This window comes from Pongo abelii, chromosome 6 (genome assembly GCF_028885655.2).
Source record: "Pongo abelii isolate AG06213 chromosome 6, NHGRI_mPonAbe1-v2.0_pri, whole genome shotgun sequence".
NCBI classification, from domain to species: domain Eukaryota; kingdom Metazoa; phylum Chordata; class Mammalia; order Primates; family Hominidae; genus Pongo; species Pongo abelii.
This window is the reverse complement of record NC_071991.2, coordinates 105,513,511-105,535,910: the sequence shown is the minus strand read 5'-3', so window position 1 is coordinate 105,535,910 and position 22,400 is coordinate 105,513,511. Positions and strand designations below refer to the sequence as shown.

The window sequence follows — 22,400 nt, the reverse complement described above, 5'->3', positions numbered from 1 at the left end:
CATGTTTTGTAACTTCAGTGAGTTCATTTTCCGTGGTGGTTGCTTGGTGTGGGATCCCATTGCCCATAGGGTATCTGCACCTTGAGGATAGTGTGACTGCAGTTCCAGGCCTGTGGGTCCTCTTAAACCTGGAGATTTTTTACTGTTGACTTTGAGCATGGCTTTATTATTTTATAAAATTATTTTTTATTTTTTAAATTGCCAGATAAAGGTGTATGTATTTATGGTGTGCAACATGATGTTTTTAAGTATTATTTTCATTGTGGACTAACTAAATCTAACATATGCATTACCTCACACTGTTATTTTTCTGGTTTAATTTTACAGTCTCGGTATTCTTCAAGTTGAGCATAGATTTTTTTTTTAAATTATATATAATATTTGTACATATTTATAGGGTAGATGTGATATTTTGATACATGCATACAATGTGTAATGATCAAATCAGGGTATTTAGGATATGCATCACCTTGAACATTTATTTTTTCTTGGGAATATTTCAAATCTTCTAGCTATTTTGAAATAACACAATATGTTATTGTTAACTATAGTCCCCCTACTGTACTATTCAAATACTATAACTCATTACTTCTAACTGTATGTTTGTACCCATTAACCAACCTCTCTTATCCCCTCCTTTCCAGCCCCCAACTCTCCCTCACACACTGTTCCTAGCCTCTGGTATCTATCGTTCTACTGTCTATCTCCACGAGATCCAATTTTTTTTAGCTCCTACATATAAGTGAAAACAGAGCATGGCTTTTTGTCCACAAGTATTTTATATTAAGTGTTTTTGTGTCATTGGGGCTGCAGAGCTCTTATGTTAATTTGGCTTATCTTATTGACTGCAAGTCCCAAGGAGTTGGGAAGAGCCTTGTAGGGATCAAGGGAAAATTTCCCCTTCCACCTCTGCTGGTTTGCTGAAAATCAGCTGACAGAAACAGATTACTAAGAGAAATGGCATACAAATGTATTAATGTGCACAGGTGAGAATCACAGTGATTACTTAAATATCCCAGTGGGGCCAACATACTTATATAGCTGTTTTCAAGAGGGGAAGGAAAGATGGGGAATGGAGGTAATTCTGTTGAGCGGCGATAACTGATCACTAGGGAGAAGGAATGGACGGGGAGTTGGAAGGACAGAGACGAACTTGTATTCTCTTTGAAAACTGAATGAGCCTAAGAGACAGACTTTATCTTGTGAAAGTGTCCTTTGGGTGTGGTTACATTCTTCAGTCTTCTTTTCTGCAGCAAATAATAAAATTGTTTTCCCTTCTCCCTGAGGAGGAGAATGGAAAACAATTGTTCCCCTTGGGGAATCTGTCTGGTCTTTTTGTAGATAGGGGAAAAGTCTCTTCTAGCATCTGTTGATCTCTGATGGGGCTTTAATTCAAAATACTTATACCAGGGAGCCATATTTTGTGCTAGAATTCCCTGGGCTCCTTCAGCCTGGAGGACAAGACAGGCTTTGCTTTTTTTCTCTCTCTTCCTTTAGATAATTCTAAATGGCACATGCAATTTAGAAGGAAGGATTTTACTTCAGGCTGTTATCCTCTGGACAATTGGAATAGGTTCTCAGTTCCATCTTTCTCGGCCTCGTCTACCTCTCTCTCAATCTCTCTAGGTCCTGCAGTAAAACTAGACTATGTGTAATCTCTGCACATACTATCTGTGCTTTCTTACGTGCTTTCTTCTGTTTGCCTCTGTGTGTGTAGTTTTGTTTGTTTGTTTTAGAGATGGGGTCTCTGTGGCTCACTGCAGCCTCAGACTCCTAGGCTCAAGTAATCCTACCACCTCAGCCTCCTGAGTAGCTAGGACTACAGGCGTGTGCCACCATGCCCAGCTAATTTGTTTTATTTATTTTTTTTAAGAGACAAGGTTTCACCATTTATCGGGCTGGTCTCAAACTCCTGGCTGTGTTTGTTTTGTTTACCGTTATTTAGAATTCTCTCCTTTCCTTCTCATCTTTACACGTAATGAATTCCTTTTTAAATTTGGCCAGTTTTTAACCTCTTTTTTTTTTAAACTTCCCTCGATTTTATCTCACTTTGTCTTTCATTCACATGGTACCTTCTGTTACAGTGCTTTAAATATTTTGCTTTTTCTAATTACAAAATAAAACCTCATTATAAATAATTCAGACACTAGAAAAGTAAAAAGTAAAAACCATTCTCATTCCCTTTTGTTCCCATGCCTTAGTTCATAAGAATAAACAAACAGGTGCTTATCCTTTCAGAATCAATTTGTGTATGTATATGTGTGTCCATAAGATTTCAACTGCATATGTAGATTTTCATTTTTTAATTTCTTAATATATGTGTGTGTGTATATATATATATTCATGTGCGTATAGCATATATAGAACTGCAGATTGATATTTTTAAAGACTTTTTTTAGAACAGTTTTTAGGTTCACAGGAAAATTGAGAGGAAGGTACAGACGTTTCCATATACCCCCTATCCCAACACATGCATGGCCACCTCCATTATCGGCATCACCCACCAGAGTGGTACAGTTATTATAACTGATGAGCCTGCATTCACACGCAGTCCCCCAAGTTCATGGTGTACATTTGGGTTCATTTCTGGTAGTGTGCATTCTGTGGGTCTGAACAAATGTATAATTATATTTATCCATCATTATGATACTATACAGAGGATTTTTAGGGCAGTAAAAATACTGTCCTCTGTCCCCTACCTATTTATTCCTTCTACACTGTGCTTTTGGCAACCGCTGATCTTTTTTACTGTCTTCATAGTTTTGCCTTTCTAAAGTGTTATACAGCTGGAATCATGCTTCTATGGTCTGAATGTTTGTGCCTCTCAAAATTCATGTGGAAATCATAACCGCTAAGGTGATGATATTAAGAGGTAGGTCTTTGGGAGGTGATTAGGTCAGAAGGGTGTAGCCCTTAGGAATGGGATTAGTGCCCTTCTAAAAGACAACCCATAGAGCTAGTTAGTACCTTCTACGATGTGAGGACACAGTAAGAAGACAGCCATCTGTGAACCAGGAAGTGGGCTTTCAGCAGATACCAAATCTGTTAATACTGATCTTGGACTTCCCAGTCTCCAGAACTGTGAGAAATTTTGTGTGAAATAAATTTCTATTGTTTATACGCTACCTAAGCCAGGCATGTGTACCTGTAGTCCCAGCTACTTGGGAGGCTGAGGCAGGTGGATTGCGTGAGCCCAGGAGTTTGAGGCGGTAGTGAGCTATGATCATGCCACTGCACTCCAGCCTGAGTGACAGAGTGAGACCCTGTCTCTATAAAACACACACATAGACACCCCATATTACATATATATGTAAGCTCCCCAGTTTATGGGATTTTGTTGTAGGAGCCTGAACAGACTAAGACACAGTATGTAGCCTTTTCAGATTGGCTGTTTTCACTTAGTAATATGCATTTCAGGTTTCTCACGGTCTTTTTATGGCTTGATAGCTCATGTCTTTGTAGCACTGAACAATCTTCCATTGTCTGTCTGTAGCACATACACATACCGTATATTGATGTACCACAGTTTATCCATTCACTTAATAAAATACATCTTGTTGTTTTGAAATGTTGGCAATTATGAATAAGGCTTCTGTAAACATCCTTGTGCAGATTTTATTATGGACATAGTCTTCAGCTCCTTTGGGTAAATATCAAGGAGTACCATTCCTGGGTCATATGTTAAGAGTATGTTTAATTTTGTAAGAAGCTACCGAACTATCTTTCAAAGTGGCTGTACCATTTTGTGTTTCTTCAGCAGTGAGTGAGAGTTCCTTTTACTTTACATCCTCACCAGCATTTAGTGTTCTCAGTGTTGTGTATTCTGGCCATTCTAATAGATATGTAGTAGTATCACGGTTATTTTAGTTTGCATTTTCCTGATGACGTATGATGTGGTACAACTTCTCATATGTTTATTTGTTATCTATATATCTCCTTTGATGAGGTGTCTGTTACAGCCTTTGGCACATTTGTAATTGAGTTTGTGTTCTTATTGTTGAGCTTTAAGAGTTCTTTGGACATTACGGATGACAGCTCTTTATCAGATATGTCTGTTGAAAATATTTTTTCCCAATCTCTGCCTCGTTGTCTTATTCTCTTGACATTGACCTTCACAGAGCAGAAGGTTGTTTTTCTTTTTTTTTTTTTTTTTTGAGAAAAAGCCTGGCTCTATCACCCAGGCTAGAGTGCAGTGGCACGATCTTGGCTCGCTGCAACCTCTGCCTCCTGGATTCAAGTGATTCTCCTGCCTCAGCCTCCCAAGTAGCTGAGATTACAGACGTGCACCACCATGCCTGGCTAATTTTTTGTATTTTTAGTAGAAACGGGGTTTCACCATGCTGACCAGGCTGGTCTTGAACTCCTGACCTCGTGATCTGCCTGCCTCAGCCTCCCAAAGTGCTGGGATTACAGGCGTGAGCCACCGTGCCTGGCCAGAAGTTTTTAATATTAATGAAGTCCACCTTATCAATTTTTTCTTTCGTGGATTGTGCATTTGATATTGTCTCAAAGTCATTGCCATTCCTAAGGTCATCTAAGTTTTCTCCTATGTTATATTCTAGTTTTATACATTTGCATTTTACATTTAGATCTGTAATCTGTTTTGAGAATTTTTTTGATAGGTATAAAGTCTGTGTCTAGATTAATTTGTGTGCAGATGTCCAGTTGTCATTTGTTAAGAAGACTATTTTTGCTCCATTGTATTACCTTTGCTCTTTTGTCAAAGATCAATTAACTATATTTAATTGGGTCTGTTTCTGGACTCTCTATTCTGTTCCATTGATCTATTTGTCTTTTCTTTTACCAATACCACATTTTTAAATTGGATTATTCTTTTGTTGTTTGTATGTGTTCTTTTTACCTAGTAGTTAACAACCCCTTCTATGTTATATGCTGTAGTTTCTTCTAGCCTGACTTACTTGATTTAATGAGCACTTATTACTTAGGTAGTGAAATCTTTTTCATATGGCTATCAGCAGCTCTAGACTGGAAATTCTTTCATAACCTGTAACTGTGTGGCTTCAGCATCTAGCACCATGTCTGGTATAGATTAAGTATTCTATAAATCGTTTGCAATGAATGATGTGTAAGACCTGACCTTTTTCTTCAAGGAATTAAAGTCTAGTGTCACATAAAGTAGTCCAGAATTTAACAATGAGGAAGGGGAAAAAAAGCATAGTATCTAAATTGCATATTAAATTATGTGTTGTAGGAAGACTTATCTATTGGGAAACTTCCCTAAATTAGTTCTTTTCCCTAAACATTCTATTCCTCATTTTCTTTTTTTATTTACCTCTATACTGAAAGTGAATTATTTTCTATTAGCTTAAAAATTAATTTTCTATCAGCTACAATAGGAATATTTTAACTGCTTTTTTTGAGACAGCTTGCTGAGTTTAGTCCAAATAGTCTTGTGTTTTCTATTATACCCAATTTCAATTTTTAACGTGAGTTCTAATTTTTTTTTCTTGTCATTTCAGGTAAGACCATGAATTATGGCATTTCTTAAATGAAGCATTCAAGAAGTGAGAGAATGTCATAGAAAATAAATGATTTTTAAGTTATGTCTATTAATCTGACTGTAGATATATATATTTACCTCCTTAGTAATGCAAGAAGTGTTTGTGGGAAGCAGAGAAGCAAACAACTGTATTTCTTGTTCTCACCTAAGCATTACTGGAGGATAAGCCACATCAGTCTACAAAGAGGTTTTCATACAAACATAATAAGATGTAAATGGACCAAAAGTGAAGCACATTCTTGCAGTAAGCACTGTTACTCTCCAAGCAACCATGGTTTACATATTGGGATTTTGAAACTTAGCACTTCTGCTCCCAAGGGACTTACAAAAGTGAACATTTGTATGTCCCGTATTAAAAGTACTTTGAACTCTGTTTCAAAGGCTGTTTTTGGCAATCAAATGATTTCACGTTTAGCTCAATTTAAGCCAAGTTCCCAAATTTTAAGAAAAGTATCAAATAGTGGCTGGTTAAAACAGAAAAACATCAAACAAGCCATCAAATCTCTGAAAAAATATAGTGACAAATCAGCAGAAAAGAGTCCTTTTCCAGAAGAGAAAAGTCACGTTATAGACAAAGAAGAAGATACAGGTAAACGCAGTCTTTTTCATTACACGAGTTCTATAACCACAAAATTTGGAGACTCATTCTACTTTTTATCAAATCATATTAATTCATATTTCAAACGTAAGGAAAAAATGTCTCAACAAAAGGAAAATGAACATTTCCGGGACAAATCAAAACTTGAAGATAAAAAGGTAGAAGAGGGGAAATTAGGATCTCCAGATCCTGGCATCCTGGCTTATAAGCCAGGCTCAGAATCTTTACATACTGTGGACAAGCCTACAAGTCCTTCTGCAATACCTGATGTTCTTCAAGTTTCAACTAAACAAAGTATTGCTAACTTTCTTTCTCGTCCCACGGAAGGTGTACAAGCTTTAGTAGGTGGTTATATTGGTGGACTTGTCCCCAAATTAAAGTATGATTCAAAGAGTCAGTCAGAAGAACAGGAAGAGCCTGCTAAAACTGATCAGGGTGTCAGCAAAGACAGAAATGCAGGGGAGAAAAAGCGTTTATCTCTTCAGCGAGAAAAGGCAAGTTGTTCAGTGTGCTTTTCGGTTCTATTACTTTTTGTCAAATTTATAAGTTTTATTTCCTAATGAGAACTAAGAAACTTTTATTGTTCTTTAGAGCAGTTTTGTATTCTAATCATATCTATTTAATATGTCTTTGTAGATTATCGCAAGGGTGAGTATTGATAACAGGACCCGGGCATTAGTTCAGGCATTAAGAAGAACAACTGACCCAAAGCTCTGCATTACTAGGGTTGAAGAACTGACTTTTCATCTTCTAGAATTTCCTGAAGGAAAAGGAGTGGCTGTCAAGGTAATTTCTAATTTATTTAATCTAGTTTTGTCTTGGAATAGAAATACTAAAAAATCTTCTGAAATGGAGAAGGCAAAGCCTTTCATTTTTCTATTTGAATTTTGTGGTTTTTCTTATACATGTGATGTATATTCAGTAATTACCCTATTTATTTTGTGACATACATTATGCTAATCAATTCATTTTATTTTGTTAGCACCAATATGTATACTTTGAAATTAAACATTTATAAAATAGGAAATAATCAGTGTATTAGTTGAATTGCCTAACAGCTGCCAGATTTTTCTTTAGTGCAATGTAAATATTTATACTATGTAACTGTTCTTTTAAGATAGGAGACATAATTCATATGTGAGGCTGTTGTTTTTATTTCATGGTCCTTTCATATTTGAAAGTCTAAAAATTTTAATGACCTTACTCGTAATTGAATTAGTAATCATATTAAGTAAAACAATGAGCTTTTCTTTGCCTCAGTTTTTTCAACTATAAAGTAATGAAGATAATTTAGACCCATTTAAATGGACTGTTTTCAGAGAAGTGCTATAAAATATGACTAATGTGATTGAGTCTCTTTACATCTGTATTATTAAGATTATTTGTAATATTTAATGAAAAATTTGAAAATATCATAATGATAGATATTGCTTACATTTCATTAGAAATCTATTAGTGCTTATTTTTAGCTTGCCGTTCAGAAAATTGTTTTAACTTAGATCACATTTATTCTACTTTTTAACAATTACCTTGTTGAAAAATTGTCTTTGAATAACGTACCCATCCTTAATTGTGTATTGTATAACACATACATTATTATAGGTAGCTTCACTATTTTATGGTCCTATAATTTGGGATTATATTTTATATTTATATAATCTCTTACATAAAAGATAAGATTCTCAAATATACATATGCTTTTAAGTATATTTCACATTTCAGTGATATACTGAAAGCAAAGATCTTAAATAGAATTACGTACTGGCTTAGTCCATTTGGGCTGTCATAATAAAATACCTTAGCCTGGGTAATTTATAAACAACAGAAATTTATTTCTCGTAGTTCTGGAGGCTGGACAGTCCAAAATCAAGGCACCAACAATTTGATGTCTGGTGAAAGTCCCGTTCCTCCTAGACAGCAGCTTCTCATGGCCTACTTACATGGCAGAAGGGGCAAGGTGGCTCACTTCAACCTCTTTTACAGGGCCAGTTGAACTACTGATTGATTTCTGAGTAGTTTTCAGTTGCAGTTTAAATAGTCTTGCCAATTGAAACTCTGAGGACTCTTTTATCTTACATAACTAATCCCAAATCTAAGGACCTTTCAATACTATGAAAAAATGTAATATAGGAATGTATATTCAGATCAATTATGAATAAAAATCTAGATAGTCTGAAAAAAGTTGTCACCCTTCCCTTAAATAATCATCTGAAAAACAGTGAACTGGACAAATTGCATAAAACATGTCAGCATGTACACTCTAGTGTGAACTTTTCCAGCTAAACTTTTTGTTATTATCAAGAGTTGAGCTTTTAAAAAATGATAGAATTTTTATAAAACATCTGTATGAATTTTACTTTTTTATGTGTCTATCATATTTAAGGTAGCTAAATTCAGGGAATTATGTCTGATATGTAATGCCCTAAAAAAAATGAGTTACTTATTTTGTATGCTACATTTATGGCAGCCACATTTAGGGAATTGTCTGTGATAATTTTTTCATTGTTTGTGATGAAGGTGGTCTCCTTTCATTATGTTTTTTAATTAAAAAGAAGAACTTTGACTATTTAGAAAGAAGGCAGCACAAAGCATTGTAGGGAATTAGAAGAAAGAAAAGATAAGAAAATAAAAATAATATATTTTAACTACCCTCAGATTACCACTGTAATGTATTAGAGTTTATTTGTGTTCACTGGATTAAGCTTCCTTAAGCTGTAATAGCAAACAACACCGAAATCTCAGTGACTTAACAAAACAGTTTTGTTTCTGGCTCGTGCAAAGTCAACTGTGGGTTTCGGTGACTCTTTGGCACAGTGAACCTCCGTGTGGTGGTTACTTAGATCCTGTCCTGTTGTCTGTATTTTAATTGAGTCTTTCTCTATGATTTCTGTGGCAAGGAAATAATATTTCAGCAGAAGTTGCCACAGGTTTCTTCTACTCACAATCTGTTTATCCTGTCCGATTGCATGGGCCTGAAAAGTACAACCTTCTTTATGCTTGGAAGGGGAAGCAAACTGGGTATTGGTGAACATTAGTAATGTCTGCACAGTATTCCTTCAGAAATTATTCTATGCACATATATACCAAAATAAACTCATTCTGTATATGTTGTTTTATAATCTGGTTTTTTAGCATATAATGTATACCTTTCTATATCAGTAAATATTCCTTTATCCTATACCCAGTTTGAAAATGTTATTTATGTAACTGATTAGATCCAAATAAGGGTTCAGTCTAGATCACACATTGCATCTGACTATTTCTCCAAGTCACTTAAAATATAATGCAGTCCTTCAGCCACACCTTCTTCACCTGCACCTTTAAAACTGATTTAATTGAAGACATTAGGCTGGTTAACAGGCAGAATGACTCGCTTTCTGGATGTACCTGCCTTCTTCCTTCTCAGTGTTATTTGAAGTGTTCCTTTTTCCTTTTCATTTCCTGAACATTGGAATTTAAATATAATGGCTTGATTGAGTTAAACATTTTGTTGTTAGAGCACATTGTAGGTAATGTCATGTGCCTCATAATGCATCATATCAAGACACACATGACAATTAGTTGAACAACCATTAGTAATGGTAAGGATGACCACCGGGTTAAAGTGCTGACAATCTGCTTCTCATTGGACAATTGTGCTAGAAGCATTATCTCATCAACCATTAACCTAATCATTTCCAGAACTAATAATTTCATTTCCTAATCATTTCCAGAACTAATAGTTACAGAATGACCAATGTCTAATTCTGTTACTCCTACATTATAATTGACATTCTTCTGTAAAGCAGAGCCTTCCTTCATCAACTGAAGCTATTTGGATATTCTCAAAGGCAAATTTTACAGGAAAGGAAGGAGAAATGCTTAATTTATTTGTATTTAGTTACCAGTTTTCTTTTTTTTTTTTTTTTTTTCTTCAATTTGGGAGCCGGTACTGTTTATTAACCAACCAGCTTAGAAAAATAATCATGGTAGACACCTTAGTTCATTTTTCTAATAAGCCTGTTGATCTGGTCTTCCCTGTTGCCAGCATCTCCACCTTCTACAAAATGGGTGGTCTTTTTCTTCATTCCACCTTGTGGAGAAGACAATTTGAAGGGCCACAGGAAGTTATTTGCCTCTTTGAAGCGTTTTCCAACAGTATAGATCTCATGAATCAGATCCTCCATGCAGATGATGCCGTATTTACCAAGAGATTGAGCAATCAAAGCGTTATCTGTCAAAGCAATTCGCTTCTTATTGATTTTGCCATAACCTCGCTTGTAGATTAGTTCATTTAATGACTTCAGATTGGGGTACCCCCATGCAATATATGGCTCTACAGTCCTCAGCAAGCATGTTCATCGAAGCCTTGTTGAGCTTCACAAAGGTTCCATTGAAGATTTGACGAAGGCGAAGAAGCTGCAACACCTTTCGGACCTTTGGGCTCATGCCATTGATACCTCTGATTCTGATGACAAATGCCAGTTTGGGTTCTGCAGGTACATAGTAGTTGCCAGCTTTTCTTGCCATCCTCGCCATTCGAATTTCAGTTCTGTACGTCTGCCTATATTCCTTGTGATAGTGCTTTGCTTTTTCATAGATAAGCTTCCTCCTTGCCTTTCGAAGCATCTTTTGGGCAAACTTCTTTCTCAGGCGCTTGATCTTCAGCTCTGAGAAATTCCTTCGCTTTTTCTTAAGGGTTTCTGGCACAGCAGGAACCTTCTTCTTCTTCTATTCTACACCCACCATGGTTCCAGCTGGAAAAAGAGCTAGTTACCAGTTTTCAAAGTAAGGTGTTACTTTAATAGCTGCCTCAGTGATTAAATGAATTTTTTTGCACCTTTAAAAAAATATTATGGACTCCTTGTTTTTCTAAGTTAAATGTGTTTCTTTTTCTTTTTTTGGGAGACAGAGTCTCTGTCACCCAGGCTGGAATGCAGTGCCACAGTCTTCACTCACTGCAACTTCTGCCTCCCAGGTTCAGCCCAGCTCAGCCTCCTGAGTGCCTGGGACCACAGGTGTGCACAACCACACCCAACTAATTTTTGTATTTTTTGTAGAAAGAGGGTCTCACCATGTTGCGCAGGTTGGCCTCGAATTCTTGGGCTCAAGCAGTCTTCCTTCCTTGCCTCCCAAAGTACTGAGATTATAGGTGTAAGCCACCTCACCCAGCCTGTTTCTTTTTTTTTTTTTTTTTTTGAGGTGGAGTCTTGCTCTGTCACCAGGCTGGAGTGCAGTGGTGTGATCTCGGCTCAGTGCAACCTCCACCTCCTGAGTTCAAGGGATTCTCCTGCCTCAGCCTCCCGAGTAGCTGGGACTACAGGTGCCTGCCACCACACCCAGCTAATTTTTGTATCTTTAGTAGCGATGGGCTTTCACCATGTTGGCCAGGATGGTCTCGATCTCCTGACCTCAGGTAATCCACCTGCCTCGGCCTCCCAAAGTGCTGGGATTACAAGCGTGAGCCACTGCTCCCGGCCTCACCGAGCCTGTTTCTATGATCTGTTTTCCCCCTCTCTTTTTTAAAATGCTGAATTTGTCACAAGGATTCATACATCCTTTGGGTTTATTAAAAAACTTTTTATAAAAATATTATATATAGAAAACAACACAAATTGTAAGTTTATAGTTCCACGATTTTTCACACATGAAATACATCTGTATAACCACCACCCTGAATGAAAAACAATCTTATGAACACTCCAAATACTGTCCCCAAAAAGGTTGATCAGTTTTTCAGAATTCTAGCAGCATAATTTAGTTGTGCCTCTTTTTGCATGTTCTATGAATGATACAGCATGTGTTCTTATATGTCTGTTTTTTTCTTCACTCAATATTATGTTTGTGAGAACCTTCTATATTGTTGGGTATACTTTTCATTTTTCCCTCTACTGCTAGACATTTGGATGGTTTGTAGTTTGGGAATATTTAGTAGTAGTACCTCTGGGTTATATCTTTGGAAAACATAGGTCTTTGTTTCTTTGGAGTATATACCTAAGAGTACTTTTGCTGCTCACAGAATGAGCATATTTGTAACGAGTATATACCTAAGAGTACTTTTGCTGCTCGCAGAATGAGCATATTTGTAACAAGTATATACCTAAGAGTACTTTTGCTGCTCACAGAATGAGCATATTTGTAACGACTATATACCTAAGAGTACTTTTGCTGCTCACAGAATGAGCATATTTGTAACATTAGTAGATACTGCCAAATGGTTTTGCATAGTGCTTGTGCCAATGTATTCTTTCACCAGAATTCTATGAGGCCTCTGTGTTCTACTTTCTCTCCAACACTTTATTTTTTAATTTTTTTTTTGAGACTGCGTGTCGGCTCTGTCGTCCAGGCTGGAGTGCAGTGGTGCAATCTCGACTTGCTGCAACCTCCGCCTCCTGGGTTCAAGCAGTTCTCCTGCCTCAGCCTCCCGAGTAGCTGGGATTACAGGTGCGCACCACCACACCCTGCTAATTTTTGGTTTTTTAGTAGAGACGGGGTTTCACCCTGTTGGTCAGGCTGGTCTGCAACTCCTGACCTCAAGTAATCTGCCCACCTCGGCCTCCCAAAGTATTGGGATTACAGCCGTGAGCCACTGTGCCCAACCTTTTTAAATCTTTTTAATTTGAGCAGTTTTGTTGGGTATTAAGTCATACTAAATTGTTGTTTTAATTTTTTATTTCATTGATAGCTATGATATTCAGGATCTTTTCCAGGGTTTATTGGCCATGTTTATAGTTCCTTGTGAAGTACCTATTCCAGATCTTGCCTATTTTTCCATTGGGTTCACCAACTTTTTCTTCATTATTTGTAGAATTTTAAAAATATATTACGGTTGTAACTCACTTGTCATATGTGTGGTGTGTATGTGTATGTCTTACAAATCGTTCTCCTATTCCGTGTTTGTGTTCTCCTATTTGTGTTTTTTATGAACAGATATTCTTAATTTTGTCCAATTTATAAATACTTTTCTTTATAGTTAGTATTTTGTGTCCTGTTTAAGAAATCTTTGCCTATCCTAAAGTCATAAAAGTATTTTTGGCCAGGTGCCGTGGCTCAGGCCTGTAATCCTAGCACTTTGGGAGGCTGAGGTGGGCAGATCACGAGGTCAAGAGATCAAGACCATCCTGGCCAACATGGTGAAACCTCGTCTCTACTAAAAATACAAAAATTAGTTGGGCTTGGTGGCTTGCGCCTGTAGTTCCAGCTACTTGGGAGGCTGAGGCAGGAGAATGGCTTGAACCTGGAGGCGGAGGTTGCAGTGAGCTGAGATCACGCCACTGCACTCCAGCCTGGCAACAGAGTGAGACTCCATCTAAAAAAAAAATATATATATATATATATATATATATAAGTTTTACTGTGTTTTCTTCTGAAACCTTGCTTTGCCTTTTACTCTTCTATTATTCATCTAGAATAGATTTGGTTGTGTGGTGTGTGTCAGAAGTCCTGACTTTTAAAAAGTATACTTATCCAGTTGACTCAGCACCATTTATTGAAAAGACCTTTATCATAAATGAGATGTATATATGGATCTGTTTCTAGACACAGTATTTTTTATTTATGTATTTTTTGAGATGGAGTTTCGCTCTTGTTGCCCAGGCTGGAGTGCAATGGCACAATCTCAGCTCACCACAACTTCCGCCTCCCAGGTTAAAGTGATTCTGCCTCAGCCTCCCTAGTAGCTGGGATTACAGGCATGCACCACCATGCCCAGCTAGGCTTGTATTTTTAGTAGAGACGGGGTTTCCCCATGTTGGTCAGGCTGGTCTCGAACTCCTGACATCAGGTGATCCACCCATCTCGGCTTCCCAAAGTGCTGGTATTACAGGCATGAGTCACTGTGCCCAGCCAGACACAGTATTTTGTTCCACTGGTATATTTGTGTGTGGTTGTGCTGATAGTGCACTGGCTAAATTTTTGCAGCTGTATAAACTTAATATTAGGTAGTATAAATCCTCCAACCTTGTTCTTCTTAATATTGTTGGCATGGCTATTCTTGACATGTTATATTTCTATATGAATTTTAGAATCAGCTTATCTACAAAAAAATTTTTAAAAGAGAAAAACATGGTGGGATTGCAGTGAATATGTGGAACAATTTAGGGTGAATTGGGTCTTTGATGAGTTTCCAAGCCATGTCATATGGCATATTTTTTCAATTTTTTGGGTCATCTTTATTTTCCTTCTGTGTTTTAAAAATTTTCAGTGTGGGTATCTTTTACATCTTCCATTGGAATGATTTTATTTAACTAATTCATAGGTATCTGATATATTTTGATAATTTTATTTTGTTATTTTTATTTCAACATCTTTTTGTGGTAATTCTAATATGAACATCAATTCTTGGTTTTTGTCATTTGCTACTGGATTCGCATACATTATAGTTTTTCTGGATGCTGGACATTGTAAGTTTAAAAAATTGCATAAGCTCTAGATTATATCAAATTATATCTTTTTCTGGGGTTTATTTGTTCTTCTGTTTGGCATTTGAGTGGAGCCCTGTTAGCCTTCATTCAGTTAGGGTCAAATCTGGATCAAGGCTGTATTACAGTTTGGGTAAGACCTCTAGTTTGCCCTGATTTTGGGGCATATTCTTCCAGGGCTTTCAGTTGAGAGCCTGGTGTGTTCACTTAACCACCACCTCATTGGGTCCTAAAACCTCAAGAATACAAAGCCTTCCACTCTGATTTTCAGAGGTCTTCAGCTTACCTTTCGCCTTCCACACCTCATGATTTTAGAATTCAGCAAATGTCTTGAGGTAAAGCCAGCCATGTGTTTGAAGCCCTTCAGGTCTTCCATTTTTTTCACTCCAAATCCCTTAGATGCTAAATGATCAGCTGGTTTCTCTGTCCTTTATTTGGGGCCCTCTGTCTGAGTCAGACTCACTTTTTTGGTCCTTTACTTTTTCCTGGAATAAGCAAATGCCTCAAGGGAAGAAAAGCTATAGTTTACCAGCTCACTTCCTAGTAATTACTCCTTCTCCAGATTCTTGGCTCCATCTGTTCTTGTTGCTTCAGCAGCTCTCTGTCTGATGCCTTTAAACAGATGGTACTTTTCTTGTATTTCATCAAGATTTTCTTGTTCTTGATGTGAGCATTGATCTGTAACAGAGTGTTTTATCTTAACCGGAAATGGAAATTTGCATTATTCTCCACCATTGCTCAAGTTCCTCTAGTGGGGCCTCACAGCTTAATATTAGGGGAAAAAATATTGAGAAAGAATTTAGAGTATTTCGGGTTGATTGATCATAAAAAAGAAACAAAATGAGTGATACCTAGGAAAATTATTTGATTTACAGAAGGTTACACAGCAGAATTATAGCTGCCACTCAGCCATTCCATTAAACCTGGGGTACTGACTACGTAGGATGCTTCTGTGTAAGAAGCTAGAGAATCTTTGGTAAGCAACATAGAACTCTAGCATTTAAGCTGTTGTCTGTGATCAACAATATGATGTTGAATGCTTAGAATCTTGAAGTCTCAGGTTTATTTAAACTGATTATTTAATTGTAGTGGCCTGCTTTTACCTTCTCACCTCAGTTACCTTTGTTAACATTTGTTTGTATTCCTTTATGAGGCAACCTTGAATCCCATACACAATGTATACAAGATGGTTCATTATTTCTTTTTAATAACAGTTTAACTTCTAGTAGTTACTATGAATCAGTTTTAGCCTCTTAATCTCAGGATTTGGACAAAATATTATACAAAATTTATAATGTTAACCTTTTGTTGTAATAATTTGTAAATTTCTATAAATTATATTTTCTCTAGTTAAGTATTACATCTTTTAATGAAAATATTTGAATATTGGTTAATTTTTGTCCTCAATATTAGAACAAATATAATCTAGAAAATTGACATTAATATATCAAAAACTAATCTGTCTTATAAGATTACTGAGAAAGTAATGAACACTGTCACCTTGATTGTCATGTGGTGAACTGCATGTATTGGTTAATAATAATCATAACATTTTCAGTCTTGATTTGACAAAAGCAACAAAGTATCTTTTCTCTCAATATAGGAAAGAATTATTCCATATTTATTACGACTGAGACAAATTAAGGATGAAACTCTTCAGGCTGTAGTTAGAGAAATTTTGGCCCTAATTGGCTATGTGGATCCAGTGAAAGGGAGAGGAATCCGAATTCTCTCAATTGATGGTGGAGGAACAAGGTAAGGCTAGGAACATGATTCTTTTGTTTTGTTTTGTTTTGTTTTTGAGATGGAGTTTCCCTCTGTTGCCCAGGCTGGAGTGCAGTGGCACAATCTCGGCTCACTGCAACCTCTGCCTCCCAGGTTCAAGCGATTCTCCTGCCTCACCCTCTCAAGTAGCTGGATTTACAGGCTCCCGCCACAATACCTGGCTAATTTTTGTAGTTTTAGTAGAGACAGGGTTTCACCATATTGGCCAGGCTGGTCTCGAACTCCTGACGCCAGGTGATCTGCCTGCCTTGGCCTCCCAAAGTGCTAGGATTACAGGCGTGAGCCACTGCGCCCAGCTGGAACATGATTCTTAAAAACTTTAGGAATTAAAAAAAAAAAAAAAAAGATTTGATATATCATTATAAAATCAAATTTTTAAAATAAAACATGAAATTGTTTTAATTCTTTATTAATCTAAGTGCTACTCTGACATATACTTCAGTTCTTTGGTTTGATTTAGTATTTATATTTTCGTATTTGATTTGATTTGATTTGATTTCAGTATTTATATTTTTATGTTTGGCCTTTTTAGACCTTTTTGGTAGTTTAGAAGCTTATCAACCATTATTCTCATAAAATCTTGACAATGTTTTATAATTTTAGCTTTCTTTTATTATTTTATTTTTTTGGAGACAGAGCCTTGCTCTGTCGCCCAAGCTGGAGTGCAGTGGTGCGATCTCAGATCACTGCAACCTCTGCCTCCCAAGTTCAAGCAATTCTCCTGTCTCAGCCTCCCAAGCAGCTGGGATTATAGGTGTCCGCCACCATGCCTGGCTAATTTTTTGTATTGTAAGTAGAGACGGGGTTTCACCATGTTGTCCAGGCTGGTTTTGAACTCCTGACCTCAGGTAAACCACCTGCCTCAGCCTCCCAAAGCGCTTTGATTACAGGCATGAGCCACCGCGCCCAGCCAGCTTTCTTTTATTACACTTATCTTACCCATATATATCAGCTAGTCACTTGATAAAGTGATGGTTACAAAATGAGGCTATATTAACTTCCTGACTTCTGATGTCTTCACCTGGAGATGCCAGTTCTGGTGCCATATAAGAAATAAATTCTTTCTTTGTTCAGAAGGAGATAATTTCACTATTAAGCTCTATTTTTACTACTGGCAATCCATCCATGCTTCCTACTCAGTTTTTGTTTATCTAGTTCCTTCCAACTTGTTGGTTAGATTTTTTGGCTTGGTTTTTCAAACCTTTTCCCCAAAATCTTCTAGCTTGTTCTCTAGTTCCCTGCCATCTCTACTGTTACCTTGTAATTCATAGTACATGCCCTGCCTATTGTTCTTAGCTTTAGCTTACCTCTCTGATTTTGCTTTTTGGTATACCCAACTTGCCAACCACTCTTCTGTATGTTCAAGTACTACCCTGTATCTTTTTGTTAAATTCCTTGGTTCTGTATTCACCTGAGTCCTTTATACTTTGACATCAATATGAAGGAAGGAGTAAGTAATGAGAGAAGGAAGCTAACCTCAGATGGTGGCAGTGGAAGGCAGGAGGAAGGAAAAACGTACCAGTAACTTTTTTTTTTTTTTTTTTGAGACGGAGTTTTGCTCTCGTTGCCCAGGCTGGAGTGCAGTGACGTAATCTCGGCTCACTGCAACCTCCACCTCCCAGGTTCAAGTGATCAGTTCTTCTGCTGCAGCCTCCCCAAGTAGCTGGGATTATAGGCATGCACTACCACACCCGGCTACTTTTGTATTTTTAGTAGAGATGGGGTTTCACCATGTTGGCAAGGCTGGTCTCAAGCTCCTGACCTCAGGTGATCCACCCGCCTCGGCCTCCCAAAGTGCTGGAATTACAGGTGTGAGCCACCATGCCAATACCAGTAACTTTTAAGAAACATGGAGACAGGATAACCATGGTAGACATAGGTCAAGATCACTCTAAGAGTAAACCTGTGTGTGACTGGGACAAAATTGCAGAGAATCTCAACAGATTGGTGTTGAGGAAAGACAGTTCTTTCTTGAACATATTTAATATAAGATTATATCCATATAGAAGTGCTCGGTTGGCAAAAGCCCACTGAAGAGAGAAAAATCTTTAAAGATCTTAGAGGATATTTCTTAGGAAAGTGAAATAATCTTAAGAAGGTGTATGTCATTCATGTGATATAGATAAAGTGATAACTGGAGAGATTATTCTAGTTCATAGAATTGGTTCCAAATGGTGAAAATAGGGAAAATGGCAGTTAAATGAGTCAGCTAACAAATATTGGGGGCCTACTATGTTGTAAGCACTGATTTAGATCCTGGGGATGGTGAGCAAACAAAACAATACAGTGTTTGCATTGTAGAGAAGGAAAAGACAACAAATAGAAAAACAAAAATATGTTATTCTGGGTGCTATGAAGAAAAATAAAGCAAAGTAAAGGGATAGAGAGGAAGAGTACTATTTTAAAGAATGCTCAGGACCAAGACTTCTTTTTAAAGAAGTTATATTTATGTAGAGATAGGAAGGAAGAAAATTAAAGAACATTCACATGTCTAAGGTCAGACAAGCATGATGAAAAAGAAGTTTGTATCCAATAAATAGTTTATCTTGTAGAGTAAGAGTTGTATTAGTCATATAGGGAGGAAATCAGTGTGAGGTAATTTGGGAAAATCTAGGGGTGGGTTAGGATGAAGTTAGGTTTAGATTAGTAGTTCTCCACTGGAGGTGATTTTGCTCCCTAAAGGACATTTGGCAGTGTCTGGAGACATTTTTGGTTGTCACAACTAGAGCACTGCCACTTGCATCTAGTTTGAAGAGGACAGTTGTGACTAAACATCATACAGTGCACAGGACAGCCCTGCAAAACAAAGATTATCCAACCCAGAATGTCAGCAGTTCTGCTGTTGAGAAAACTTGGTTTAGGGGCATATGGGAAAGCAGCCCAGGTGGGAGGTTTGTGCGGAAAGCAGTAATGTATGAGGGATTGAGAGAAAAAACAAAAAACTCTATCTTTGACTTCTTTGTTATAAGAGAACCTACAGTGGTAGACATAGACAGCTGTGGCAACTTAGCAAATATATACGTATTTAAATTCATTCGGAATTTATGAGTACAACATTTTTAAATAGTTAATTTTCCCGATTATACGAGTAGTTAGAAAAACCTGAGAGAGAAAAAAACCCCAAAACCATAGCTCACAACTCTAAGATTATTTTAGTATTTTGATTTATTTTCTTCTAATCTTTTTCTGTGTGAACATATACGTGCCTATTTTATTTCCTTTTTGTGATAATAGAGGTCACATTGTTAAATGTATTTTATCCAGCATTACATTTAATTCATCATGTCTTGCCTTGAATTAATAATGCACCTCTTTCATAACACATCTTCTTAACTCTCCTCAAATCCACATTATTTGTTGTATTTAAAAAATCAGCATCTTTGGTTTTCTACTTTAATCTTACAGAATTTTCTAGTTACTTCCTGTTAGCATTATCAAGGCACAGTTTGACACTCTAAATTCTTTGGTGCCTAACTACCTTTGTGTTCCAGGACTTACCTACCCCCTACCTTGTGTTGGGAATAGAGCTTTTCATCTTTTTTTAAAATTATTCCACTGTTAAAAATTGTCATGATACACACATGACAGTTTATATGGTACATACACCCTCAATTGGTCTATATCTCCTAAGCTTTTTCATTGTTTCGCATTCCGTCATGAAGCTATTAACTGCTGTTGGCAAGGATTCAGAAATGAGCAAAGTCAGCAACATTAATTAATATACCATTAATGTAGAGGGTTAACCTAAAGTTATTGAGAGTTTTTAAAAATGAATAAAGAAAAGGGAGCTTAAAAATCTGACTGGTGGCCGGGCGCGGTGGCTCACACCTGTAATCTTAGCACTTTGGGAGGCTGAGGCAGGTGGATCATGAGGTCAGGAGATCAAGACCATCCTAGCTAACATGGTGAAACCCTGTATCTACTAAAAATACAAAAAAAAAAAAAAAGGTTAGCCGGGTGTGGTGGCAGGCTCCTGTAGTCCCAGTTACTCGGGAGGCTGAGACAGGAGAATGTCGTGAACCCGGGAGGCGGAGGTTGCAGTGAGCCCAGTGAGCCACTGCACTCCAGCCTGGGCAACAGAGTGAGACAACATCTCAAAAAAAAAAAAAAAAAAAAATCTGACTGGTGAAATATGTAAGACAAAAATGTATAGAGTCATAGGTGATGAACTATATTAGTAAGAGAAGAAACCAAGGTATGGCATTCCAAAACCAGTGAGTGAGTTTTTAAGTGTTTTCCAGAGTTTGTTTTTTTTTTTTTTTTTTTTTTTTCAATTTTATATTGGCATATCTTTGTATTCTTATTTAGTTGTTTGTTGGTTTTTGGCATTCTTAAGAAGTGTATTTGGGTGGATTTCTTCTTCTTTTGACTTTTTTTTTTTCTGTAGAAATGGGATCTCGCTATATTGTTCAGCTGGTCTTGAACTCCTGGCCTCAAGTGATCCTCTTACCTCAACCTCCCAAAGCGCTGGGATTACAGGAATGAGCCACTGCCTGGCCAGATTTATCCTGAAAGAGATACTGTTCTGCAGAAGGATGGGTTCAGTGAAAAAACAAGAGAGAGATACTAATATAAATTTTAAAATGTGCTGCCTTAGTGTAGGTTTTGTATCATTTAGATATTAGATTTTCAAAAGTAATCCTAAAAATTTGGACAGGCAATTTTTACTGATTCTGATTTATATTATTAATTTTCATGTTAGCATATAAACTGCAAAAGCAATTCTTAGATTGTTTTATTCAACAGCTTAAATTATTTTTTCTTTAAACAGGAATTGTCATTTTGCCTTTAATCTTTTCTGTAGGGGCGTGGTTGCTCTCCAGACCCTACGAAAATTAGTTGAACTTACTCAGAAGCCAGTTCATCAGCTCTTTGATTACATTTGTGGTGTAAGCACAGGTAATTATTATTATATGTAAGTGGTGCATTCTGGCAGTACATCAAGGAAAAGAACATTAAGCACTTATGTTTAAGATCATAGTCCTTTGCCTTCTCCAGCCCTCTCTCCATACCCCAAAATTTTCTCCTTGTCTTTTGTTCATGGTTATGCCAGTTAGGCACACTAGGTGGCAGTGTGTCCTACCTATTATAGCTAGATATGGCATCAGCTGTTTAAAAGGACATCCAAGAGTACCTAATATGTTTAATTACATTGGTTCCTAGGACTAACTTGAAGGAGAATTGCTTAGTGACTTGGTGAGTTGTCAAATATACCATATTCTGTGACTAAAACTAAGTAATTCATTGATGTTAGAAAGAACATGAATTATCTACCATAGTATCTTATATATAATTGAATGTAAAACATTTGTAAATATTTTTAAATTATTATTATTATCATTATTGGGGGTAGCATTTATTCAATCCTTTTTGAGACCTGGTAAATCCCTTTATGTTTGTTAACCCAGTAAGACACATGAATTTTGTTTGTTCTTACTACTCCCATTTTACCCCTGAAACAAATGGGGCTCTGAGAAGGAAAGTCATTTGTCCCAGGTGACATAGCTAGAAAGTATCAACGCTAAAATTTAAGCCAAAACTATGATTCAGGAGATCTTATCATCATAAGGGCTATAACTTAACACTGATAAAAGCTAAGGGTTCTTTTTTCTAGGTGCCATATTAGCTTTCATGTTGGGGTTGTTTCATATGCCCTTGGATGAATGTGAGGAACTTTATCGAAAATTAGGATCAGATGTATTTTCACAAAATGTCATTGTTGGAACAGTCAAAATGAGTTGGAGCCATGCATTTTATGACAGTCAAACATGGGAAAACATTCTAAAGTAAGTTACAATTACTCTTTTTAAATGTTCTGATTATATAGGTAGTATGTGCATATTATAATTTGAAAAATGTCAATATTAAATTATATTCTTGCATATTATAATTTGAAAAATATCAAGAATATCAAATTATTTGACTAATTAGAGATAACCACTGTTAGTATTTTGGTGAATCATAGTTTAGTAATTGTTTTGGGGGGTTCGTGTGTGTGAGATTTGCATGTAAAAGTTGCAATTGCCTTTTTTAAAAATATGAGATATTTGCATCCTATTGTTTTTACTTAACATATTAAATGTGTCTCAAGTCATTC

At 36.7% G+C, this 22,400-nt stretch overlaps 1 protein-coding gene and 1 pseudogene across 4 annotated transcripts in view; one reads left to right on the top strand and one right to left on the bottom strand.

The window, feature by feature from the left end:
• PNPLA8 (patatin like phospholipase domain containing 8) overlaps positions 1–22,400 on the top strand; it is a 53,071-nt gene that overhangs the window by 5,137 nt on the left and 25,534 nt on the right. For 2 of the 4 annotated variants that reach the window (XM_009243139.4, XM_009243133.4), the window contains exons 1-5: positions 5,483–6,613; positions 6,756–6,905; positions 16,122–16,273; positions 21,075–21,202; positions 21,918–22,089. In XM_009243139.4, coding sequence (XP_009241414.2) covers positions 5,564–6,613; positions 6,756–6,905; positions 16,122–16,273; positions 21,075–21,202; positions 21,918–22,089 — 1,652 coding nt within the window. In that variant the 5' untranslated portion in view covers positions 5,483–5,563. 4 annotated transcript variants of the gene reach the window in all.
• LOC100460885 (large ribosomal subunit protein uL30-like) lies at positions 10,052–10,847 on the bottom strand (annotated as a pseudogene).